The sequence below is a fragment of the Rattus norvegicus genome, chromosome 8 (genome assembly GCF_021556685.1).
Source record: "Rattus norvegicus strain SHRSP/BbbUtx chromosome 8, alternate assembly SHRSP_T2T, whole genome shotgun sequence".
NCBI classification, from domain to species: Eukaryota; Metazoa; Chordata; class Mammalia; order Rodentia; family Muridae; genus Rattus; species Rattus norvegicus.
Window position 1 is genome coordinate 29,370,233 of NC_141541.1, and position 27,848 is coordinate 29,398,080.

General features: G+C 39.3%; 1 protein-coding gene across 3 annotated transcripts in view; it reads right to left on the reverse strand.

The window, feature by feature from the left end:
- Window positions 1-27,848, reverse strand: part of Dpy19l2 (dpy-19 like 2) — a 113,612-nt gene that overhangs the window by 53,074 nt on the left and 32,690 nt on the right. For all 3 annotated transcript variants that reach the window (XR_015626403.1, NM_001429433.1, NM_001429432.1), the window contains exons 9-13: window positions 27,241-27,340; window positions 10,780-10,857; window positions 9,697-9,783; window positions 8,670-8,729; window positions 223-303 (exon numbers count right to left, since the gene is read on the reverse strand). Coding sequence is in view for 2 of the 3 variants with exons in the window: in NM_001429433.1 (NP_001416362.1) it covers window positions 223-303; window positions 8,670-8,729; window positions 9,697-9,783; window positions 10,780-10,857; window positions 27,241-27,340 (406 nt within the window). In the remaining variant the exon portion in view is untranslated. The remainder of the gene's footprint in view (window positions 1-222; window positions 304-8,669; window positions 8,730-9,696; window positions 9,784-10,779; window positions 10,858-27,240; window positions 27,341-27,848) is intronic.

The following is a 27,848-nucleotide window of genomic DNA, read 5'->3' on the forward strand; positions in this document are numbered from 1 at the left end:
TTGGAAGTCTATGGTGGCAGCCACTGAGACATTTCCCCTGGGCATTCACTGTCCCTTGTTGATTTGCAGGATTTTATGATCAGCGTTGCAGATGATGTGCTGAGGACCTGGATAAATAGGAGTCCCTGGACAATGAAGAGACATGAATAGGCTGCTTCAAGTTCTTACCCAGTTGTGTATCGCTAACAATTTTATTATTTTTTTAAAGCAGAATGTACTTACATGGTCTGAAACACCACAGATTTTAGATGTCCCAAATTTCAAAATAATTGTTCCACACCACCAAGCACAGCCTTGGGCTAGCTGGAAAATAAATAGGATTTAAGTTTTTAAAATGACATATGACTTAGTTAAAATGTTCATTGCTACGAGTAGCAGAACAAACTAAGTCATGTGACATGCACTAGCCTGCTATGAAGAGGAAATGGCAGGACAAGGAAAGCCCTTCACGTGTCTGCTTATTGGCAAGGAATTAAGTTTGATAACACTGGGGCACTGTTGTAAAGTACCTAAAACACCAGGGCACTACACATCCTAAATCTAAAGATAATTCTAAAAAACTAAAGCAAGCAAGCAAACTAACAAACTAAAAAACTTCCCTTTAGTCTCTTTGAAGACGGTGACAGTTTTATTCCTAAACAATTATCCTTAGCTAAAAATCAAACTCTAGAGAGACATTGGAGACCTGGATAAAGGAAAAGGATAAGAAATGTTAAGATTCCAAGATTGGAAGGGAGTGTATCTTCCGGACGCACCAGGGACAGGACCACGTTATTCAAGAATTTATGAAGCTGGGGCTGCCTGCACATGACTTGAGCAAGTCACGCTAGTCTACAGTTCAGTATGATTGAGGAAGGAGTTCACAAGACCCACCCCTAGCTGAGGAGCTACGGACAGACAGTTGATGGTTTCTGTGAGAGGGAAAGTCTAGTCTCTTTAAGAATGTGACTGCTACTACATCAGCAACAATCCAGTGGAGGGCCACACACCCTAGATTGTGTGAGCATTATATATGAGACTCCATAGGTTAAGAAAAAGGTAAAAAGAAAGGACATGAAATTCAGAAATAGGGAAATGGGGGTGGATCTGAAAGGAGTTAGTGAGAAGAATGTAGCCAATTCTCTAATACAGTAATACAAATATTTTATTAATATTAATATTTTGTCTTTTTCTAAGCAATATTTATTACTTTCTTTTGTGATTTTTTAATTGGTTATTTTATTTATTCACATTTCAAATGTTATCTCCTTTCCTGGTTTTCCCTCAGTAAATTCCCTATCCCATCCCCCTACCCTTGCTTCTATGAGGGTGCTCCCCTACCCGCCCACTCTCTACCATCTACCTGCCCTGGCATTCCCCTATACTGTGATATTGAGCCTTCACAGGACCAAGGGCTTCTCCTCCCATTCATGTCAGACAATGCCATCATCTGCTACATATGCAACTGGAGCCATGGGTCCCTCCATGTGTACTCTGGTTGGTGATTTAGTCCGTGGGCGCTCTGGAGGGTATGCGTGGTTGATATTGTTGTTTTTTTTCCCCCTATGGAGGTGTAAATTCATTCAGCTCCTTCAGTCCTCCCCCTAACTCCACCACTGGGGACCCGTGCTCAGTCTGATGGTTGGCTGTGAGTATTCACATCTGTATTCGTCAGGCTCTGGCACAGCCTTTCAGGAGACAGCTATATCAGGATTGTGTCAGCAAGAACTTCTTGGCATCAGCAATAGTGTCTGGGTTTGATGTCTGCATATGGGATGGATCCCCAAGTGGGGCAGTCTCTGAATGGCCTTTCCTTCAGTCTCTGCTCCACTCTTTGTCCCTGTATTTTTTTTTTTAGAAAGTAGCAATTCTGGGTTAAAATTTTGGAGATAAGTGGGTGGGCCCCATCCCTCAACCAGGGGAGGGGACCCATGGCTAACCTCTGGATATGATCTCTACAGATTCTCCCTCCCCCTTTGTTGGGTATTTCAGCTAAGGTCATCCCCACTGGGTCTTGGAAGCCTCTTGCTTTCCTGGCACTTGGTGGCTACCCCCAGCTCACTATCCGCCATTGCAACACACCTCTGTTCAATTTCCTGACACTCTATACATCTCCCCCTCTCCTCCCAGACCTGATCCTATCCCCCTTTTCCTACTCCTCCTCTTCTCTTCCTCCCATGTCCCTCCCACCCTCTACCTCCCATGATTATTTTGTTCCACCTTCTAAGTAGGACTGAAGCATCCACTCGTTGGTCTTCCTCTTGAGCTTCATGTGGTCTGTGAGTTGCACTGTGGGTATTCTAAGTTTTTGCCTAATATCCACTTATCAGTGAGTACATTCCATGTATGTTCTTTCGTGACTGGGTTACCTCACTCAGGATGATATTTTCTAGTTCCATCCATTTGCCTGTGAATTTCATAAAGTCATTGTTTTTAATAGCTGAGTAGTACTCCATTGTGTAGATGCACCACATTTCCTGTACCTATTTCTCTGTTGAGAGACATCTGGGTTCTTTCCAGCTTCTGGCTATTATAAATAAGGCTGCGATGAACATAGTGGAGCACGTGTCCTTGTTTTATGTTGAAGCATCTTTTGGTTATATGCCCAGAAGTAGCAGTGCTGGGTTCTCAGGTAGTTCTATGTCCAGTTTTCTGAGGAACCTCCAGACTGATTTCCAGAATGGTTGTACCAGTCTGCAATCCCACCAACAATGGAGGAGTGTTCCTCTTTCTCCACATCCTCGCCAGCATCTGCTGTCACCTGAGTTTTTGATCTTAGCCATTCTGACTGGTATGAGGTGGAAACTGAGTTCTCCGTATATATTGGATATTAGCCTGCTATCAGATGTAGGATTGGTAAAGACCTTTTCCCGGTCTGTTGGTTGTTGTTTTGTCCTATTGACAGAGTCCCTTGCCTTACAGAAGCTTTGCAATTTTATGAGGTCCCATTTGTCAATTCTTGATCTTAGAGCATAAGCCATTGGTGTTCTGTTCAGGAAATTTTCCCCTCTGCCTATGTGGTGAAGGCTCTTCCCCACTTTCTCTTCTATTAGATTCAGTGTCTCTGGTTTTATGTGGAGGTCCTTCTTCCACTTAGACTTGAACTTTGTACAGGGAGACAAGAATGGATTGATTTGAATTCCTCCATTGAACCAACACCATTCCTTGAAAATGCTATCTCTTTTCCATTGCATGGTTTCAGCTCCTTTGTAAAACATCAAGTGACCATAGGTGTATGGGTTCACTTCTGGGTCTTCAGTCCTATTCCCTTGATCTATCTGCCTCTCTCTCTACCAATACCATGTAGTTTTTACTACTACTGCTCTGTAGTATAGCTTGAGGTAAGGGATACTGATTCCCCCAGAAGTTCTTTTATTGTTGAAAATAGTTTTCACTGTCCTGTGTTTTTTGTTATTCCAAATGAATTTGCAAATTGTTCTTTCTAACTCTATGAAGAATTCAGTCGGAATTTTGATGGGGATTGCATTGAATCTGTAGATTGCTTTTGGCAAGATGGCCATTTTTACAATATTAATCCTGCCAATCCATGTCCATGAGAGATCATTACATCTTCTGAGGTCTTCTTTGATTTCTTTCTTCAGAGACTTGAAGTTCTTGTCATACAGATACTTCACTTGCTTGGTTAGAGTTACACCAAGATATTTTATATTATTTATGACAATTATGAAGGGTGTCATTTCCCTACTTTCTCTCTCAGCCTGTTTATCCTTTGAGTAGAGAAAGGTTACTGATTTGTTTGAGTTGATTTCATATCTAGTCACTTTACTGAAGTTGTTTACCAGCTGCAGGAGTTCTCTGGTGAAATTTTTGGGGTCACGTAAATATACTATCATATCATCTGCAAATAGTCATATTTCAACTTCTCCTTTCTAATCTGTATTCCTTTAACCTCCTTTTGTTGTCTCATTGCTCTAGCTAGGACTTCAAGTACTATATTGAATAAGGACAGAGTGGGCAGCCTTGTCTAGTGGGCCCTGATTTTAGTGGGACTGCTTCAACCTTCTCTCCATTTAGCTTGATGTTGGCTACTGGTTTGCCGTATATTGCTTTTACTATGTTTAGGTATGTGCTTTGAATTCCTGATGTCCTGAGCTTGAAGGAAGAGAAAGTAGGGAATGTACCTGGACTCGACGGCACAGGAAAGGACTTTCTCAACAGAAGACCAAGAGTGTAGGGATTAAGACCAACAGTCAAAATGGAACATGGACCTAGCTAGGTAGGATTATTAAAAGATAAAACATGGTGCTGGAGAGATGGCTCAGTGGTTAAGAGCAACTGTCTGCTCTTCCACAGCTCCTGAGTTCAAGTCCCAGCAACCACATGGTGGCTCACAACCATCTGTAAGGGGTCTGATGTCCTCTTCTGGTGTGTCTGAAGACAGCTACAGTGTACTCATATATAATAAACAAATAAATCTTTTTCAAAAAGATAAAACGCAAACATCTGAGAAACAGTTTAAAAATTGTTCAACGTCCTCAGCCATCATTAAAATGCAAACTTTGAAATTTCATCTTACTTCATTGAGAATGACTAATATTAAAAACAAAAATGACAACAAATACTGTCATGGTTGAGGAGCGAGGAAACATTTATTCACTGCTGGTGAGTGTTCAAACTGCTGCCGGCACTATTAAATCCAATGTGGAAGGCTCCCCAAAAGCTGGAAATAGATCTGTCACAGACCCACCTATACCACTCCAGAAGGACTCTATATCGTACCACAGAGATCCCTGGTCATCCAGGTCCACTACTCCTGTATTCACAACAGATGGGAAATGGAAACAGCCTTGATGTCCATCAACTGATGAGTGTATAATGAAAATGTGGTGTGTATACACACACACACATGTTAAAATAGATGTTCTTCCTTTTTCTTTCTTTTTCCTTCTTTTCTTTTTTTCCTTGGGTACATATGAGGCAGAGGCCACCAATAAGTATATCCCCACCTCATTCTAAAGTCTCCCTTTCCTCATTCCTTGCTGTTTCATGAACTAGAATTAGTCCTCCATTCTTTCTCTGTTAACAAGTTCCATTAGCTATCCTTTATCTGAAATGCCTTCATTTCCCTTTCATTTTTAAAGGACACTGTCGTGGTTTGAATAATAAATGTCCCCGTTAACCTATGCATTTGAATACTTGCTCCCTGGATGATAGTGCTGTTCACTGAGCTTTGGAAGGCGCTCATTGGAGGAGTTCATCCCCGAAACTTTGAGAATTCAAAGTCTCATGATGCTTTAGGGTCTCAGTCTCTGCTGTATGCCTGTGGTTGAAAGCTGAGCTCTCAGCTTCCTGCTTCTGCTGCCAGGCATGCTGCTTGCTGCCTGCCTCTCACCATGAAGGACTCTTATCCGTTTAGAGTTGTAAGTACAAATAAATTCTTCCTTCTGGAAGTTGCCTCTGGTGAGAATATTTTACACAGCAACAGAAAAGTAACAGAAATGGACACCCTCACTGGGTATAGAGTTCTTTTTTTTTTTTTTTTTGTTTTGTTTTTTTTGTTCTTTTTTTTTTCGGAGCTGGGGACCGAACCCAGGGCCTTGCGCTTCCTAGGTAAGCGCTCTACCACTGAGCTAAATCCCCAGCCCCTGGGTATAGAGTTCTTAATTGATACTTCCTTCAGACATTGACACGAACCGTGCCAGCTCCTACCAGCTCCTGCCAGCCTCCACACTTGGAGATAAGAATATACAGATGTTGTAAAACTTCTGTTTTACCCTTCTGGGCAACACCCTATTTCCCCCACCTGATATCGAGGTTTCTTTAGTTTTCATTTTCCAAATTTTTGTTATAATGTATCTTGACTTGAGTTTCACAGAGTTTATCTTACCCAGGATTCATCCTTTGACAGATTGCAGGAAGTTTCATCCATTGATTTTCAAATATTTCCTAGCCTAACTTTGAACCATTCTAGAATTTCGACAATATAAATATACCAGCTCTTTTCTTCTTGCCCATGTGTCTCTGAGGTGCAGCCATATCTCCACTCGGTTCTTGATTTAGATCAAGTTGTTCCTCCTGCCCCATCTGTCTACTAGGGATGTTACTAGCTGCCATTCATTCTTGACATAAACATAGTCACCAGATTTTAAACTTAAAATGTATTTCTCAATTATATTGTTCTCGAATTCTCTTTTCTAAAACTTTCCATTTCCTGATATGTTATAATCGCATATTTAAATATGTTTACTGAAGCATTTTATGGTGGCTGTTTTAAAACATTCCTCAGATCATCCTAATGCCACACCCATCATTGAGTCTCCTCTTCCCTCCTGCTTCATTCTTCATAGCCTGTATTAATCACCAATAGATTCCAGTCAAGGTTTGTAAGGCATCCACACAAAGAAAAGAACAGGCTGTTGTTTTTCTGTGCCTGACTCCTTTCGTTAAGCTTAGTGCCCTCCAGCTTTGCATATTTTCCATATATCACAGGATATCATTCTTATTTATAACTGATGATATTATATTGTGCATCGGCATACCTCATTTTCTTTTTCTAATGATAAGCACCTACAGTGATTCCATGTCTTAGTTGCTATTGAGTGTGGTGACCATAAACATTGACTGTCAGGTGTCTCTCTGGCATATTGATGCAGTTTTCTTTGGCTGTAGACCCAGAGTTCCAATATGGACAGAATAAGTGCTAGCATTTCACACCAAAACATGCCTATAGTTCATAATAGCCTACTTTGTGTTTTATGAAAGTGAGAAGACAAGCATGCTCTAAACATAAAGTAATGATGGAGAGGTAGAGGTTGCCCTAATGGTCAGAGCAATGGCATACACGAACGGAAATATCATATTTAATACCATAAATACGTAAAATGATTACAAGGTAATACATTTTACAAACAGTTAAGGAGTTAGAAAAGCTACTCTAATCATTGTACACTATATATAAGTCCCAAATGATCACAGTGTACCCTATAAATCTGTTTTACTAATTAAAACAACTAGTAAAGCTAAAAACAGGCTTCCAAAATTCTACCGTACTAGTCAATGCTGACACGTGCTGATTGCCTTTTCTAACTTGTTTTTCTCATTCCCAAGAGTGGGAACTTTTCGCGTTCTTGCTGTAATTGGCGGTTGCTACTGCATCTGGTGCATTATGAATCATGTAATAGAGAATGTGAAGCCTGTTTTAATACCCCATTTTAAACTAAAACGATACTCCATTTCAACATATCTAATTCCTGACCTTTTCTATACTCTGGTTAAAATAATGTAGTTTTCGGAATCTCTGCAGAACTGTTCTTGTTAGTTTAGTTCACCTTGCACTTTGTATGGCTTATTCTCAACCCAAATTCATGTCCATTAAAAGAGAATGCACCTCATCAGTCCTCTTGCCGTTAAGGGGAGGGTGGCAGATACCAAGTTTGTAGGGAGGAGAGAGCTCATTCTTTACAAATTTTTGGTTTGGATTTCAAATGTCCTCCAAAGCAGGTGTGTTGAAAGAAGAGTGTTCTCAGAGAGGCAAAGCTCAACACAGCAGGAGCCAGGACCAAAGCCTCTAGGAGGTGATTGGATCAGAAGGACTCTCACTCTCAAATGTTAATCCACATATCAATTCCTAGACTAACAGTTTGAGGGTGGGAGCTTGTTGTAGGAGCTTGCCCCCTCTTTTCCTCCTTCTCTCTTACTTCCGGGCTCCCATAGGTGGACAGCTCTGAGTAACCACATTCTCATCTCATTGCTGTAGCGCTCCACATCATTGCAGCTCAGAAACAACATGACCCAGTGGCAATAGCCTGGCACCTCTGACACATGGGCAAATACAACCTTTGTCCTTTGTGGTGGTTTTCTTCGGTGTTTTTGTTATAATTCTGCAAAGAAGACTGATGCTGTTATCTTTCTGTCATCTGTCTTGATGGCTTCTGTAATGGCTTGTATAAGCTTAGCCCAAGGAGTGGCCCTGTTGGGAGTTGTGGCCTTGTTGGAGTAGGTGTGGCCTTGTGGGTGTGGGTTTTCATACCCTTGTCTTAGCTGCCTGGAAGCCAGTATTCTGCTAGCGGCCTTCAAATGAGGATATAGAACTCTCAGTTCCTCCTGCTCCATGCCTGCCTGTCATGCTAGCATCTTGATGATACTGGACTGAACCTCTGAACCTGTAAGCTAGCCCCAATTAAATGTTGTCCTTATAAGACTTGCCTTGGTCATGGTGTCTGTTCACAGCAGTAAGACCCTAAGTGATACAGGCTCTATGGCTCCCATCAAGGGCAGAGAGGGCTAGTGAGTACCAGATCATCAGGAACACATCCCTGGATTAACTTTGTGGGTCTCTCTCTACACCTTTGTCTCTGGCTAATGGTAGAATTCCTGCTCAGTCTCTGCCAGTAGGAAATGCTACTACTGTGCAGCTTGGCAAATTTTTCTAAATGCTCCCACACAATTCTACCTACTGCTATTAACAGTTCATTGGTAAAGTCACTGGTGTACACTAATTTTATCAAAATGATACTTTTCTAAAACTAAGTCTACTGTATCTTAGAATTATCATGTTATCAACTACTTGGTAGACAAATCCTTCTCCATTTTCATCATAAGCTACAGAAATGCCTCAAAAAGAAGATCCCATTGCAGTTATTTATTGAGAAATTTATTGAAATAAATATATGCTTATAAATAAAAACGATGAATCTAAAGAAAAAAAATAAACATTGTTCAACTCTTACCCAAAACTGGAGTTCAGAAGCTACCAATTTTTGGATTTTGTTTTTCTTTTGCAGTATTGCCTAAAAGATATGTAACCAAAAAAAAGAAGGAAATTAATATTTTTGTTGCACAATCCCTCTCTCCCATCTCAACTGCATCTGTTAGTTTGTCTTCGTTATTGACTTTTCAGCTTGTGGACAATAGAAGCTTTCTTGATGATAGAGAAGAGTGCTTGTGTGCTCTCCCAATTTGTTGCCTCCCAATCATGTCTCTACCTCACTGAGTCATATGATCTGTTCTCTGCAGGTAGCTGCTGGGGGGAGTAGGTGGGATGAGGTAACACTGAGAGAGAAAGGTAACTGTGCTGTGCGTAGTCGGTTTTTACAGTCGGACACATGGCCTTTCCTCTGTCTCCTCATGATCACCTGATGACATAATCAGGAAAGCACAATCCCACACAGCGTAGGGTCCCTATATTTCCCTTTGTTCCTTACATCTGTGTTTTTTTTTCTCAACAAAACCTCAGTGGGTTCGTCTCTACAGTCGCATCCTATTTACTTTAATGCTTATCAGGCAAGATTGCATGTTAGTGGTTTTCTACTTTGATTTAACTGAGGGATAATGGACTGGCTGAGTTTAGGGCAGGAAACAGCTAGGATAGTAGGGTATCAGCAGTGGTCTAATGTTGTGATATCTTAGATGGACCGAAGGTGGCTTGAGGTACTCTTGAAAACAAACTACCATACTTTATTGCTTATACTGAGAGCGATGCTTCAATAAATCCATTTTATTACTTTTAGTCACACTTTTGATATGCATAAGCCAGAATGGAGAATATTCTCTGCTCCCTGCAATTTTTCTATAGTGAAATACTCTAGCAATACTAAAGCACAACTGCCTTCCCAGGTGCATTGTCTTAACTGAATCTTTGGCGATTGCTCCTGAGTTCTAACATTTTTGATTCTTAGGTCCTTTCTGCTTCATAATAGCACAACTCTTTACATTTTTCTTTCTGTCAAAACCTATGCTTAACTTTCTGCAACTTACCCATGACACTATCAAACACGAGGAATAATAAGAACTTAAGTACATTGGGTTCCCAAACATCAAAATGAAGCACAGGGCTACCGAACCCTGGAAAACAGAAACCAAAATTACTCATAGTCATCACATATACTCATACTTTGGAGGCAGGTAGGTAAATTATGTCTTTACCATTTTGATTAGCATATATTTACTGTGCACAATAGATTCCACCATGACATTCTCACATAATAGGCCACATACTCTGATCATACCATATAAACCACTGACTATATAAATTTCACTCATGTAAATATTAATGTGTTTGATCAAATATAAATAGAATTTTCAAGTCACAGCCAGAACTGAAGTATTAAAATTCAAGTTTATAAATTACTTACAGCAGAACTTAAACTATCTTCTATGTGTTACCGTGGTTTCTAGAGTTTGAATAATGAAGTGACATAATGAGACAGTGATAAATATGTATTCCCTAATGATTTTTTGCATCATTTTATGTAAGATTTGTTTTGCTATCATTTTTGTGCTTTTTAAGGAAGATGTGTTTGGAAACTAAGATAAAACGCAACAATATAAAATGTCAGTTGTAGATTTTTACAGTTGTATAGTGTTAACAGTGCCAGGTATAAAGAAGAAAAGGCATTTCAAAATAATGACAACATTATAGTGTAAAAATAAAGACTAAAGGGCTGGAGAGGAGGCTCAGCAGCTTAGAGTGCTGGCTGCTCTTACTGAAGATCCAGGTTCAGTTCCCAGCCCCGACATGGCAACTCTCAACTATCTGTAGCTACAGTCCCAGGAGATCTGAGGCCTTCTTCTTTACTGTATGGGCACTGAACACACTTAATGCATATGCATGCATGCAACAAGCATACACACAAACAAAAATAAGCACATCTTTAGAGAGGACAATCCTTCTGCTGTACGGTTTCCAGCAAAGGCACAGGGCACCACAGCCTGATATGATGCTATTGATATCTTGTGCCTGAAATGTCATCCAAAAAGAAGTACCTCATAAAACAGAATTAGTTATGCTCTACAAATTGAGATTTTTTAATAATAGACTTGTAATATTAAAAATGTTACCATGTTGATATAAATGATCTTCTGAAATTTGCTTGGCTCAATGTACCCCACAACATACATGGGAAATAACGAGGCTATCTGAAACAAAAATGTAAAAGCACAAAAGTAAAAGAATTGTCAAAAATATATGGTTCACTAGTCATAAAAAAAAGAAAATAAATACCAGGGAACAGGCTTATTTTTGCTGATGAGAGCAAAAAGGTTTGATCTAAATTTTCAGTGGGGAAAACAGAAAAGTATAGACATACATAATGCACAGTATTCATTGGTTTTTATTATCACTACTATTGGTTTTTAGCAGGCCAATTAAAAACTAAGCTAAGTCCCAGGAAACAATGGGAATTTCTACCTCTGACTGTGATATTTGGGGAATTTCTCTTCTGATATAGCCTTGCAAGGCCAATATTGGATGAATTGTGATAATTGTGTCACAGATGAAAATAACAGCCTAACAGGCTTACTGTGTAGAAGGACACATGAGGAGACAGATGCCTCCTAAATCCCAAGCTCGGGTGTGAGGCCGGAAAGATCTACACTAGATGAAGATATGCACTATATGAAGGAAGCCATAATAGAGGGAACAAACACTTTTGAATCATCTCACTCTTTGCCAATAAATTGAGATTTCTAGTGCTTTTTTTGCCTGTTAGAAACAAATCCATTATTCTCTAGGAAAAATCATCACAAATTTAGCCTTAATCTAATTCTATATTACACATAAAAACAACCAGACAAATCAGAAGAACAGGTAACAGACCTACCTGCACTCAGAACCCACACACACCCTTGGTTTATATCCCAAAGAACCAACCCACTGCAACCTCTTCCTGCCCCCAAAGCATACCCCCGCAGCCATGCCCCCACCACCAACTGTATGGATATCTGCTGCTCAGATAGAGTCCTTGCCAGCCAGAAGAAGAGATAAGCAAACTTAGACAGAGACTCCAGGCTGGACCAGAGACTACGCTGTCCTCCAGATTCCAGATAGGCAGCCCTCCTGAGACTTCTTCCACTCTGTCAATGCTCTTCATACTATTCCTAATCCCCACACCCCTCCTTATCAATATGTTTCACCTCCCAATATGGTGGACCAGAGGTCATCATAAGACCAAAGAGGAAACAGAAAACAAGAAACAAAATGCACATCCAACAAAGATAAACTAAATAATCAGCACCTATACCTACAATCAACCCAAATCCAGAAGCCTAGATGCCGGTGTAAGAAACAGAATCAACACCAGCAAGGGCAATATGTCAGCCCCAGAGCCCTCTGTCAGTCAAGTCCTGAATATTTCAATGCAACTGAAACACACACACACACACACACACACACACACACACACACACACACAAAGACAAGACCTTAAGGCTAACTTTATAAAGATGATAGAGGTCATTTAAAAGGAAATGAACAAATCTCATAAAGAAATCCAAGAAAACCCACAGAATGAAAGAAAATGAATAAATCTAAGAAAGCCAGGGGAAGAAAACACAGCTGAAGAAAATGAATAGAATTATTTAAGATCTGAAAATAAGAAATGGAATCAATCTCCCAGGAGTGCTGACACACCTGACAACACAGGTAAGTCCCAAGAGAAACCTGCCCAGAGCCCTCAGGACACGGGAACCAAGGAACAGACAGGGACAGGATCCTTCTGGGTTCTGTCGGCTCCCTGGAGCTGACCATGTGCTATAGCTCTCCATACCCAAATGCCACCTAGAGAGAGCTAGTGCTCTAGGAGTGCTGACACATGGGCTTACAAGGGGACAAGCCACAGCCAGAGAGAGGGCAAGACCAGCTGACACCAGAGATAACCAGATGGCAAGACACAAGTACAGGAACCTAAGCAACAGAAACCAAAGCTACTTGGCATCATCAAAGCCCTGTTCTCCTACCACAGCAAGCCCTGGATACCCCAAACACAGCAGAAAAGCAAGATCCTGATGTAGAGTCACATCTCAGGATGAGGATGGAGGACTTTAAGAAGGATAAGAAACTCACTTAAAGAAATCCAGGAGAGCACAAGTAAATAGGAAGAAGCCCTTCATGGAGAAATAGAAAATCACTTAAAGAATCACAGAAAAACACAACCAAACAGATTAAAGTTTAAAGACATCAGGCCACTGAAGGCAGACACAAGATAAAATGAGGCCTGTCATTGGATGAGAAGGAAAGGAGAGGGAGAAATGGAAGAGAGAGGAGGGAGAAGCAACACAGAGGCAGACATGAACAATCTTCGCCACCATGCATCTCTACATAGATACAGGTTGTTATGAATATTTCTTAAAGGATGGATTTCTATAGGTCAATTTATCCTATCCAGGTGGGTGGTTTATATCTTTCTCAATTGGTTGTGAGTTTATTGCACGGATGTATTGTGGATTGAGATTTAACATATAAATCTGATTGTTGTGTTACAGTATATTGAGTCATGATTTCACTAGTAGTTGGGAGTTTACACTTTAACTACCAGGGGATGGTTGTTGGTAGTGTGGGCAGACTCCATGACAGGGAGCTTTGGTAGTCCAATGCATGCTGGACTGCTAGAGCCCTGATTTTACTGGGTAGCTAGAACCAGAGAGTTTTCAGCTAACAGAGAATTTCTGGAAGAGATACTAATCAGAAATAAATTATGGTTAGTTCTATATGGTTCCAGGATAAAAGGTTCTGCATTTTTTAATATTTAACACAACAGTGAAGGAATTGAAAAAAACCATTAAGGATCTAAAAGTGGAAATAGAAACAATAAAGAAAACACAGGGGGAGACAAACCTGGAGATGGAAAACCTAGGAAAGAGATTAGGAGTCATAGATGCAAACATCACCAAAAGAATGTAAAGATAGGAGAGAGAATCTCAGGGGCAGAAAATACAATAGACAACATTGACACAATAGTCAAAAAAGGCAAAAAGCTCCTAACCCAAAACATCCAGGAAATCCAAAACACAATGAGAAGACCAAACCTAAGAATAATAGGTATAGAAGACAGCAAAGACTTCCAACTTAAAAGGCCAATAAGTATCTTCAACAAAATTATAGAAGAAAACTTCCCTAACCTAAAGAAAGAGATGCCCATAAACACACAGAACTCCAAATAGATTAGACCAGAAAAAGGAATTCCTCCCATTACATAATAGTCAAAACACCAAATGCACAAAAAAAAAGAAAAGAAAAAATATTAAAAGCAGTAAGGGAAAAAAATCAAGTAACATATAAAGGCAGACCTACCAGAATTACACCAGACTTGTCAAGAGAGACTATGAAAGCCAGAAGATACTGGACAGATGTCATATGACCCTAAGAGAACAAAAATGCCAGCCCGGGCCACTATATCCAGCAAAACTCAATTAACATAAATGGAGAAACCAAGATATTCCATGACAAAACCAAATTTACACAATATTTTTACATAAATCCAGCCCTACAAAAGATAATGGATGGAAAATTCCAACACAAAGAGAGAAACTACTCCCTAGAAAAAACAGGAAGGTAAACTTCTTTCAACTAGCCCAAAAGAAGATAGGCACAAAAATATAAGTCCACCTCTAAAAACAGAACTAACAGGAAGCAACAACCACTATTAATTAATATCTCTTAATATCAATGGACTCAATTCCCCAATAAAAAGACATAGACTAACAGATTGAATGCATAGAGAGGACCCAGCAATTTGCTGCATGCAGGAAACACACCTCAGTGATAAAGACAGACACTACCTCAAAGTAAAAGTCTAGAAAAAATTTTCCAAGCAAATGATCTCAAGGAACAAGCTAGAGTAGCCATTTTAATACCAAATAAAATTGACTTTCATCCAAAAGCTATCAAAAAAGATAAGAAAGGACACTTCATACTCATCAAAGGAAAGATCTACCAAGATAAACTCTCTATCCTGAACATCTATGCTACAAATGCAAGGGCACCCACATTCATAAAAGAAATTTTACTAAAGCTCAAAGCACACATTGCGCCTCACACAATAATAATAGGAGACTTCAACATACCACTCTCATCAATGGACAGATCATGGAAACAGAAACTAAACAGAGACACACAGAAACTAACAGAAATTATGAACCAAATGGATTTACCAGATATCTATAGAACATTTCATCCTAAAGCAAAAGAATATACCTTCTCAGGACCTTATGGTACCTTCTACAAAATTGACCATATAATCATTCACAAAACAGGCCTCAAACATGTACAAGAAGATTGAAATAATCCCTTGCATCCTATCAGATCACCACGGATTAAGGCTGGTCTTCAGTAATAACAAAAACAATAAAAAGCCCACATACACATGGAAGCTGAACAACACTCAATGATAACTTGGTCAAGGAAGAAATAAAGAAAAAATTAAAGACTTTTTAGAATTTAATGAAAATGAAGGTACAACATACCCAAACTCATAAGTTTGGATACACAATGAAAACAGTGGTAAGAGGAAACCAGATAGCTCTGTGTCCCTCCAAAAAGAAATTGGAGAGAATATACACAAGCAGCTTGACAGCACACCTGAAAACTCTAGAACAAAAAGAAGCTAATACATCCAAGAGGAGAAGATGGCAGGAAATAAACTCAGGGCTAAAATCAACCAAGTAGAAACAAAAAGAACTATACAAAGAATCAACAAAACCAACAGCTGGTTCTTTGAGAAAATCAACAAGATAGAGAAGCCCTTAGCCAGACCAACCAGAGGGCATAGAGACCATATCAAAATTAACAAAATCAGAAATGAAAAAGGAGACATAACAACAGAAACTGAAGAATTGCAAAAATATCATCAGATCCGACTACAAAAGCCTATATTCAACAAAACTAAAAATCTGGATGAAATGAACAGTTTTCTAGACAGATACCAGGTACCAAAGTTAAATCAGGATCAGATAAACCATCTAAATTGTCCCATAACTCCTAAAGAAATAGAAGCAGTCATTAAAAGTCTCACAACCAAAAAAAGTCCAGGACCAGATGGGTTTAGCACAGAATTCTATCAGACCTTCAAAGAAGACCTAATACCAATACTCTTCAAATTATCCCACAAAAAGAAACAGCAGAAACAGTACCCAATTCCTTCTATGAAGCCACAATTACACTTACACCTAAACCACACAAAGACCCAAAAAAGAATGAGAACTTCAGACTGATTCCCCTTATGAATATCAATGCAAAAACTCAATAAAAATCTCAAAAACTGAATCCAAGAACACATCAAAACAGTCATCCATCATGATCAAGTGGGCATCATCCCAGGGATGCAGGGATAGTTCAATATGCAGAAATCTATCAACATAATCCACCACATAACAAACTCAGAGGAAAAAACTTCACATGATCATTTCATTAGAAGCTGAAAAAGCATTTGACAAAATTCAACATACCTTCATGTAAAAAGACTTGGAAAGATCAACAATTCAAGATCCATACCTTGCAGATGATATGATAGTATACTTAAGTGACCCCAAAAACCCCACCAGAGAATTTCTACAGCTGATGAAAAACTTCAGCAAAGTGGCTGGCTATAAAATGCACTCAAACAAATCAGTAGCCTTCCTCTAGTCAAAGGATAAAAAGGCTGAGAAAGAAATTAGGGAAATGGCACCTTCACAATAGTCGCAAATACTATAAAATATCTTGGGGTGACTCGAACCAAACAAGTGAAAGATCTATACAACAAGAACTTCAAGTCTCTGAAGAAAAATGAATAGAACTAGAAAAATATCATCCTGAAACAACAAAAATCATGGGAACTGAACAGTTCTCTATTGAATGACTACTGAGAAAAGGCAGAAATAAAGACACTGAATTTACTTGAATTCAATGAAAATGAAGGCACAGTATACCCAATTTCATGAGATACAATGAAACCAATGGTACATGGAAAGTTCATAGCACTTAGTGCCTTCATAAAGAAATTGGAGATACCGCATCCTAGCAATTTAATGGCACACTTGAAAGCTCTAGAAGAAAAAGAAGCAAGCTTACCCAAGTGGAGTACATGACAGGAAATAATCAAACTGAGGCTGAAAATAATAAAAGAGAAACAAAGAGAACAATTTATAGGATCAATGAAACAAAGACTTGATGTTTTGAGAAAATCAACAAGATAGGCAAACCCTTATCCAAACTAACTAAAAGACCAAAAAGAATATCCAAATTAACAAAGTCAAAAAGGTAAAGGGGTCATAAGAGCAGAAGTCAAGGAAATCCAAATAATCATATCAAATAAACAATTTAAAGAGACTTATACCTGAAAGGAAAGAGTAGTCATTAAAAGTCTTCCAACTCAAAACAGCCCACAGCCAGCTGCTTTTGACCCAGAATTCTCTGAGACTTTCAAAGAAAAGCTAACACCAGTACTTCTCAATTTATTCCACACAACAGAAACAGAAGGGACATTGCGTAATTCATTTTATATGGCCACAGTCATCCTGATAACAAAACCACACAGACATCCATCATAGAAAGAACATTAACAGACCAGTTTCTCTCCTGAACACAGATTCAAAATACTCAATAAAATATTCACAAACTCAAAATAAGAAGACATTAAAAAATAATAATAGTAAAAGTAGGCTTCATCCAACATATGCAGGGATAGTTCAACATAGGAAAAATCTGCTGGTAAAATCCATATAAACAAACTGAAAAAAGAAAATGATTAACTCAGTAGATGCTGGAAAATCCGTCGACAAAATCTAACACCTCTTCATGATAAAACTCTCAGACAGATCGGGGATGCAAGGAACTTTCCTAAATACAATAAAGGCTGATATTCACCAACAGTGAAGGTTCACCAACAGTGAACCAAGCAAATTAAAGATTTGTATGACAATAACTTGAAGTCTTCAAAGAAGACATCAAAAGATGGAAAGATCTCCCATGCATGTGGATCAATAAGTGTAACATAGCAAAAAGGGCCATCTTACCAAAAACAAACTACAAATTCATCACAATTCCTAAAAAATTCCAACACAATTCTTAACAGACTTTGAAAAAAAATAATACTCAACTTCATACAGAAAAACATAAGCTCAGAATAGCTTTAAAAATCTTATACCTTAGAAGAACCTCCAATGGTATTACTATCCTTATCTCAAGCTGTGTTACGGTAACAAAAACAGCAAGGCACTGGCATAAAAACAGACAGGTAGATTGATGAATCAAATTGAAAGCACAGATGTAAAGTCACACACATATGGACAGATGAGTTTTGATAGAAGCCAGAAATACACAATGGAAAAATAAAGGATCTTCAACAAATGGTGCTGGTCTCACTGGATGTTGGTATGCAGAAGAATGCTAATAGAGTCATATCTTTGACCATGCCCAAAACTCAAGTCCATGTGGATCAAATACCTCCACATAAAATGGGATACACTGAAATGATAGAAGAAAAATTGGGGAATATCTTTAAACACATTGGCACAATGAGACAATTTCCTGAATAGAAGAACAATCTTAGCAGAGGCACTAAGAGTAACAATTAATAAGTGGGACCTCATGAAACTGAAAAGCTACTGAAGTCAAAGGCACCATCAATAGGACAAAATGGCAGCCTACAGAATGAGAAAGAGTCTTCACTAATTCCACTGCTTTTTTTCCCCCTAGAACTTTCCCTTCATTTAGAAAATCCATTAAAAAATAGAATGGAAATGATTTTACATGAGATTGAAACTCCTCACCAAGAAGCCCGTGATAACCTTAGAAAAAGAACGTTACTGAAGGGACCGACCGGAAAAACAGTTCTCTGCACCCAAATCCAAATCCCGTGGGAGGGAGAGCTAAACCTTCAGAGAGGCAGACACAGCTCAGAAACCAGAAGAGACTGCACTCTGCACACATTACTGATTCCAGAGGAAAACACCAAACGCCATCTGGAACCCTGGTGCACTGAAGCTCCCGGAAAGGGCGGCGCAGATCTTCCTGGTTGCTGCGGCCGCGGAGAGCTCATAAGCAACACCCCATGAGCAAACTTGAGCCTCAGGACCACAGGTAAGACCAACTTTTCTGCTGCAAGCGACCTGCCTGGTGAACTCAAGACAGGAACAGCTGAAGACCTGTAGATAGGAAAAACTACACGCCCGAAAGCAGAACACTCTGTCCCCATAACTGGATGAAAGGAAACAGGAAAACAGGTCTACAGCACTCCTGAAACACAGGCTTACAGGACAGTCTAGCAACTGTCAGAAATAGCAGAACAAAGTAACACTAGAGATAATCTGATGGCGAGAGGCAAGCACAGGAACCCAAGCAACAGAAACCAAGACTACATGTCATCATCAGAGCCCAATTCTCCCACCGAAGCAAACACGGAATATACAAACACACCAGAAAAGCAAGATCTAGTTTCAAAATCATATTTGATCATGATGCTGGAGAACTTCAAGAAAGACGTGAAGAACTCCCTTAGAGAACAAGTAGAAGCCTACAGAGAGGAATCGCAAAAATCCCTAAAAGAATTCCAGGAAAACATAAATAAACAAGTAGAAGCCCATAGAGAGGAGTCACAAAAATCCCTGAAAGAATTCCAGGAAAACACAATCAAACAGTTGAAGGAATTAAAAATGGAAATAGAAGCAATCAAGAAAGAACACATGGAAACAACCCTGGATATAGAAAACCAAAAGAAGAGACAAGGAGCTGTAGATACGAGCTTCACCAACAGAATACAAGAGATGGAAGAGAGAATCTCAGGAGCAGAAGATTCCATAGAAATCATCGACTCAACTGTCAAAGATAATGTAAAGCGGAAAAAGCTACTGGTCCAAAACATACAGGAAATCCAGGACTCAATGAGAAGATCAAACCTAAGGATAATAGGTATAGAAGAAAGTGAAGACTCCCAGCTCAAAGGATCAGTAAATATCTTCAACAAAATCATAGAAGAAAACATCCCTAACCTAAAGAAAGAGATACCCACAAGCATAAAAGAAGCCTACAGAACTCCAAATAGATTGGACCAGAAAAGAAACACCTCCCGTCACATAATAGTCAAAACACCAAATGCACAAAATAAAGAAAGAATATTAAAAGCAGTAAGGGAAAAAGGTCAAGTAACATATAAAGGCAGACCTATCAGAATCACAGCAGACTTTTCGCCAGAAACTATGAAAGCCAGAAGATACTGGACAGATGTCATACAGACCCTAAGAGAACACAAATGCCAGCCCAGGTTACTGTATCCTGCAAAACTCTCAATTAACATAGATGGAGAAACCAAGATATTCCATGACAAAACCAAATTTACACAATATCTTTCTACAAATCCAGCACTACAAAGGATAATAAATGGTAAAGCCCAACATAACGAGGCAAGCTACATCCTAGAAGAAGCAAGAAACTAATCCTCTTGGCAACAAAACAAAGAGAAGAAAAGCACACAAACATAACCTCACATCCAAATATGAATATAACAGGAAGCAATAATCACTATTCCTTAATATCTCTCAACATCAATGGTCTCAACTCCCCAATAAAAAGACATAGATTAACAAACTGGATACGCAACGAGGACCCTGCATTCTGCTGCCTACAGGAAACACACCTCAGAGACAAAGACAGACACTACCTCAGAGTGAAAGGCTGGAAAACAACTTTCCAAGCAAATGGTCGGAAGAAGCAAGCTGGAGTAGCCATTCTAATATCAAATAAAATCAATTTTCAACTAAAATTCATCAAAAAAGATAAGGAAGGACACTTCATATTCATCAAAGGAAAAATCCACCAAGATGAACTCTCAATCCTAAATATCTATGCCCCAAATACAAGGGCACCTACATACGTAAAAGAAACCTTACTAAAGCTCAAAACACACATTGCACCTCACACAATAATAGTGGGAGATTTCAACACCCCACTCTCATCAATGGACAGATCATGGAAACAGAAATTAAACAGAGATGTAGACAGACTAAGAGAAGTCATGAGCCAAATGGACTTAACGGATATTTATAGAACATTCTCTCCTAAAGCAAAAGGATATACCTTCTTCTCAGCTCCTCATGGTACTTTCTCCAAAATTGACCATATAATTGGTCAAAAAACGGGCCTCAACAGGTACAGAAAGATAGAAATAATCCCATGCGTGCTATCAGACCACCATGGCCTAAAGCTGGTCTTCAATAACAATAAGGGAAGAATGCCCACATATACATGGAAATTGAACAATGCTCTACTCAATGATAACCTGGTCAAGGAAGAAATAAAGAAAGAAATTAAAGACTTTTTAGAATTTAATGAAAATGAAGGTACAACATACCCAAACTTATGGGACACAATGAAAGCTGTGCTAAGAGGAAAACTCATAGCACTGAGTGCCTGCAGAAAGAAACAGGAAAGAGCATATGTCAGCAGCTTGACAGCACACCTAAAAGCTCTAGAACAAAAAGAAGCAAATACACCCAGGAGGAGTAGAAGGCAGGAAATAACCAAACTCAGAGCTGAAATCAACCAAGTAGAAACGAAAAGGACCATAGAAAGAATCAGCAGAACCAAAAGTTAGCTCTTTGAGAAAATCAACAAGATAGATAAACCCTTAGCCAGACTAACGAGAGGACACAGAGAGTGCGTCCAAATTAACAAAATCAGAAATGAAAAGGGAGACATAACTACAGATTCAGAGGAAATTAAAAAAAATCATCAAATCTTACTATAAAAGCCTATATTCAACAAAACTTGAAAAGCTGCAGGAAATGGACAATTTCCTAGACAGATACCAGGTACCAAAGTTAAATCAGGAACAGATAAACCAGTTAAACAACCCCATAACTCCTAAGGAAATAGAAGCAGTCATTAAAGGTCTCCCAACCAAAAAGAGCCCAGGTCCAGACAGGTTTAGTGCAGAATTCTATCAGACCTTCATAGAAGACCTCATACTAATACTATCCAAACTATTCCACAAAATTGAAACAGATGGAGCACTACCGAATTCCTTCTATGAAGCCACAATTACTCTTATACCTAAACCACACAAAGACCCAACAAAGAAAGAGAACTTCAGACCAATTTCCCTTATGAATATCGACGCAAAAATACTCAATAAAATTCTGGCGACCCGAATCCAAGAGCACATCAAAACAATCATCCACCATGATCAAGTAGGCTTCATCCCAGGCATGCAGGGATGGTTTAATATATGGAAAACCATCAACGTGATCCATTATATAAACAAACTGAAAGAACAAAACCACATGATCATTTCATTAGATGCTGAGAAAGCATTTGACAAAATTCAACACCCCTTCATGATAAAAGTCCTGGAAAGAATAGGAATTCAAGGCCCATACCTGAACATAGTAAAAGCCATATACAGCAAACCAGTTGCTAACTTTAAACTAAATGGAGAGAAACTCGAAGCAATCCCACTAAAATCAGGGACTAGACAAGGCTGCCCACTCTCTCCCTACTTATTCAATATAGTTCTTGAAGTTATAGCCAGAGCAATCAGACAACAAAAGGAAATCAAGGGGATACAGATCGGAAAAGAGGAAGTCAAAATATCACTATTTGCAGATGATATGATAGTATATTTAAGTGATCCCAAAAGTTCCGCCAGAGAACTACTAAAGCTGATAAACAACTTCAGCAAAGTGGCTGGGTATAAAATTAACTCAAATAAATCAGTAGCCTTCCTCTACACAAAAGAGAAACAAGCCGAGAAAGAAATTAGGGAAACAACACCCTTCATAATAGACCCAAATAATATAAAGTACCTCGGTGTGACTTTAACCAAGCAAGTAAAAGATCTGTACAATAAGAACTTCAAGACTCTGAAGAAAGAAATTGAAGACCTCAGAAGATGGAAAGATCTCCCATGCTCATGGATTGGCAGGAATAATATAGTAAAAATGGCCATTCTACCAAAAGCGATCTACAGATTCAATGCAATCCCCATCAAAATTCCAATCCATTTCTTCAAAGAGTTAGACAGAACAATTTGCAAATTCATCTGGAATAAGAAAAAACCCAGGATAACTAAAACTATCCTCAACAATAAAAGGACTTCTGGGGGAATCACTATCCCTGAACTCAAGCAGTATTACAGAGCAATAGTGATAAAAACTGCATGGTATTGGTACAGAGACAGACAGATAGACCAATGGAATAGAATTGAAGACCCAGAAATGAACCCACACACCTATGGTCACTTGATTTTTGACAAAGGAGCCAAAACCATCCAATGGAAAAAGATAGCATTTTCAGCAAATGGTGCTGGTTCAACTGGAGGTCAACATGTAGAAGAATGCAGATCGATCCATGCTCATCACCCTGTACAAAGCTTAAGTCCAAGTGGATGAAGGACCTCCACATCAAACCAGATACACTCAAACTAATAGAAGAAAAACTAGGGAAGCATCTGGAACACATGGGCACTGGAAAAAATTTCCTGAACAAAACACCAATGGCTTATGCTCTAAGATGAAGAATCGACAAATGGGATCTCATAAAACTGCAAAGCTTCTGTAAGGCAAAGGACACTGTGGTTAGGACAAAACGGCAACCAACAGATTGGGAAAAGATCTTTACCAATCCTACAACAGATAGAGGCCTTATATCCAAAATATACAAAGAACTCAAGAAGTTAGACCGCAGGGAGACAAATAACCCTATTAAAAATGGGGTTCAGACTCTTCCCTCCACTCTTCCTCTCTCTCTCTCTCTCTCTCTCTCTTTTTTCCTCTCTTCCTCTCTTCCTCTCTTCCTCTCTTCCTCTCCTGGCTTGACATGAATAAAAAAATGGGGTTCAGAGCTAAACAAAGAATTCACAGCTGAGGAATGCCGAATGGCTGAGAAACACCTAAAGAAATGTTCAACATCTTTAGTCATAAGGGAAATGCAAATCAAAACAACCCTGAGATTTCATCTCACACCAGTGAGAAGGACTAAGATCAAAAACTTAGGTGACAGCAAATGCTGGCAAGGATGCGGAGAAAGAGGAACACTCCTCCATTGTTGGTGGGACTGCAGACTGGTACAACCATTCTGGAAATCAGTCTGGAGGTTCCTTAGAAAATTGGACATTGAACTGCCTGAGGATCCAGCTATACCTCTCTTGGGCATATACCCAAAAGATACCCCAACATATAAAAAAGACACATGCTCCACTATGTTCATAGCAGCCTTATTTATAATAGCCAGAAGCTGGAAAGAACCCAGATGCCCTTCAACAGAGGAATGGATACAGAAAATGGGGTACATCTACACAATGGAATATTACTCAGCTATCAAAAACAATGACTTTATGAAATTCGTAGGCAATTGGTTGGAACTGGAAAATATCATCCTGAGTGAGGTAACCCAATCACAGAAAAACACACATGGTATATGCACTCATTGATAAGTGGCTATTAGCCCAAATGCTTGAATTACCCTAGATGCCTAGAACAAATGAAACTCAAGACGGATGATCAAAATGTGAATGCTTCACTCCTTCTTTAAAAGGGGAACAAGAATACCCGTGGCAGGGAATAGAGAGGCAAAGATTAAAACAGAGACAGAAGGAACACCCATTCAGAGCCTGCCGCACATATGGCCCATACATATACAGCCATCCAATTAGACAAGATGGATGAAGCAAAGAAGTGCAGGCCGACAGAAGCCGGATGTAGATCTCTCCTGAGAGACACAGCCAGAATACAGCAAATACAGAGGCGAATGCCAGTAGCAAACCACTGAACTGAGAACGGGACCCCCGTTGAAGGAATCAGAGAAAGAACTGGAAGAGCTTGAAGGAGCTGGAGACCCCTTATGAACAACAATGCCAAGCAACCAGAGCTTCCAGGGACTAAGCCAATACCTAAAGACTATACATGGACTGACCCTGGACTCTGACCTCATAGGTAGCAATGAATATTCTAGTAAGATCACCAGTGGAAGGGGAAGCCCTTGGTCCTGCTAAGACTGAACCCCCAGTGAACGTGATTGTTGGGGGTAGGGCGGCAATGGGGAGAGGATGGGGAGGGATTAGGGGGATGTTTGCCCGGAAACCACCGGGAAAGGGAATAACACTCGAAATGTAAATAAGAAACACTCAAGTTAAAAAAAGAAAAGAAAGAAAAAGAACGTTAAAGGGTCTCCATTGGGAGATCACGTGGTTTAAATTTCTAAATGACATGTCAATAAACCTCATTCATGTTTTTTCTTTTTTTATCTTAGAATCAAGATTCTTATACAAAGATGGTTATGCTGCTCAAGCAACTTAATTCTTCCCTGGCAAAGTAAAACAGTCTGAAAAATGTTAAAATGATGCCCTGAACATACCATTGTTACAAATGAAGGTATAAAAGAATAAGGTATAAAATAAGAGAAAAAACAGGTCAGAAATTAGTGGAAGGAAGAGTAATGAACAAAGACTCTACATCCTAACACAGGAGAAACTTGGGCTGAGCTTCTGGCTTTTATGCTGGAATTTGCCACATTCTTTTGTGGAAGAGGAAAAGTGTCTTGTTAGAAGCAGTGTGGGGCTTCACAGCACATGGAATTCATGGTGGGTGTGCAGTCCTGCAGGTGCGGGCACTCTGCTTTCTGCCTCCTGTGCTTAGGCTAGGGCAACTGGAGATTTTCTTTGTCCCAAGACACTGACAACAGCAGAAGGAGAGACTCCAGGGAGTGAAGAGGACACTGTCGTTATCATCAGGATGGACACATAGTCACATTGACTCAAATATTACAAAAGATATGAGCTAATTGCATAACTCAGATTGAAAATCAGTAATATAAAGACAATTGAATTGTTAATCAGTGTTGCATAAATATGCCAGCACTATCATGTCTAAAAGCAATGTATATCTATTTAACTTGTTGTTCTTCAAGTTCCGTATCAGTAATCTTCTCACTTTCTACTGCGACAACAATCTCTCCAACATACATAGGGATTCCGAAGTGAACCTGAATGGAAACTGAAATCTAGCTGCCAACGTTCTTAGCATCTTGGAATGATCAAGGCTAAGGTCTTGTCAGATCAAATATTCTAGGTTCCTGGTGACTCTGTCATTAGATTGTCCTTTGAAATGTGAGCCATCTTCCTTTATATCCATTTTCAGACAAAATGGTTAGGGGACATTACAAAAAATGTCCAGAGGGTGGGGAACTTTGATTCTCCCTATTAATGAAGAAATGCAAACACATATGTGGGTGCCTGCTTCGGTGCAGCCTCCCCACTTATATGTAACAGATGTAGTATGACTTTCATGTGGGTCCTGAACAGCTAAAGTGGTGGCTATCCCAAAAGCTGTTTCCTGTATGTGGAATATGTTCTTCTAGCTGGGCTGCCTTGTCTGGTCTCAGTGGGAGAAGAAGAGTCTAGCCTTGAAGAGACTTAAAGTGCTAGGGTTGGAGGAATATCTAGGGAGCACCACACACTCACCAAAAAAAAAGGAGGTAGGAGAGAGGAAGGATTGAAGAGGGGGTGACCAGGAGGGGGCAGTGAGTGGGATGTAAGGCAAATAAGTAAAAAATTAAATTAATTAAAGAAAATTAAGCCTTTGCATTGCTTTGAATAGTCAGAAAATTACTAAGGTAATTTAGGACCCGTGTAAAGATCTTACATAGTTTCACTGGTACTACTTAATTGATAAATTTAGTGAGGTGACAAGTTAAAATCTATCCTAACACATGGCTCTGTGGTTAAGAGCACTTGGCTAGTTTTCCAGAGGACCTGGAACACTAGCACCCACACAGCATATAACAATCAACAGTTAACTCCAGCTCCAGGAGCTCCAACATGATGATTTTCTGGCCTCTGCGGGGACTGAATCCATGTCATGCTCAGAGTTACATGCAATTAAAATACCCACACATTATACATACATATATGTATATATATATGTATATATATGTATGTATATATATATACTTCTATGCAAATATGACTATAGACAGGTTTGTGTTGCAGTATAACACTAATAAAGAGCTTTGAATCTTTTAACCATTCTTTAAATGCTCTGTGCTGACTGGGGTGAAGTCTTAATTCAGTATTTATGGAGAGTTAATGGCAGAAGCCTGACTTCCAGTATAGAGCACCACTGTCAGTGGGAAGGACCTACATGAGAATATTTATTGCCTAAAAATATCATTTTGCCCCTTTACTCGGCTTTACAAGTATAATTTCTTGCTATTAGTCACATAAGTATTTTAGGAAGAAGAATATGGCTTCGATTCACATAAGCAAGATCTTGAATTTTTCTCCTCATACAAATCAGAATAAAGATTGTATGATCAGCCCTTAACTTCATTGCCCTTAAGAGCATAAATGAAATCAGCTAGGGGTGGTAGATGCCTCTGTTACCCCTGCAGTTGAGAGGTGAGGGCAGGAAAGTCGCGCGTTCCAGGCCAGCTTGGGCTGCAGAGTGAATATGGGGCTAGCCTCAAAAGCCAAACTAAGACGAGCATTCTACAAGCCTCTCCTGGCACAAGCATGTACACATGTGCTCGGTTTAGATTACAGCGAGCCCCCTTACCTGGGTAAAAAGTATAAACTGAGCGAACTGCCAAGGAAGCAGGAAAGCGACATTGGAGAAGCAGAGCGCTATGTAGTGTTTTTTGTGGATGGTGGAGGCCCTTGATGGAAAAAAGTAACACCGTAAGTTCTACTGTAAAGACAGCCAGTGGCTCAAGAACAAAGGAACCCTTGTTAAACCTTTTTAAAAAATCTAACTGAAATCTTCTTAACTTTTACAAAATATAATTTTCAAAATCAATTTACTAAAATTATTTAAAATGCTTAAACAATTAAAATGTTTATACCAAATTAGATTATTTCAAAAGTGTTGTACAATTTTTTTCAGTAAATTAAATTATTTAAAATATAACGTTAGCTCCTTATTTAAAAAAAAATGTTTGCCATTCAGTTTTAATCCCCCAGCCAAAGTTCAGAAAACAGGACGTGACATTAATCCTGTGTTCCTCATGGTGTCCACCGGAACGCAGGGAAGTCTGTCCCACACCTGGTCAGTCACATGATTCAGAAAGCAGTGAGAAGAACCCCACATGCTGGTGTGGAGTGGGCCAAGACTTGTGGGGGACACAAAGCTATTTATTCGCACAAAACTGGTTTCAGTCAGAGTGC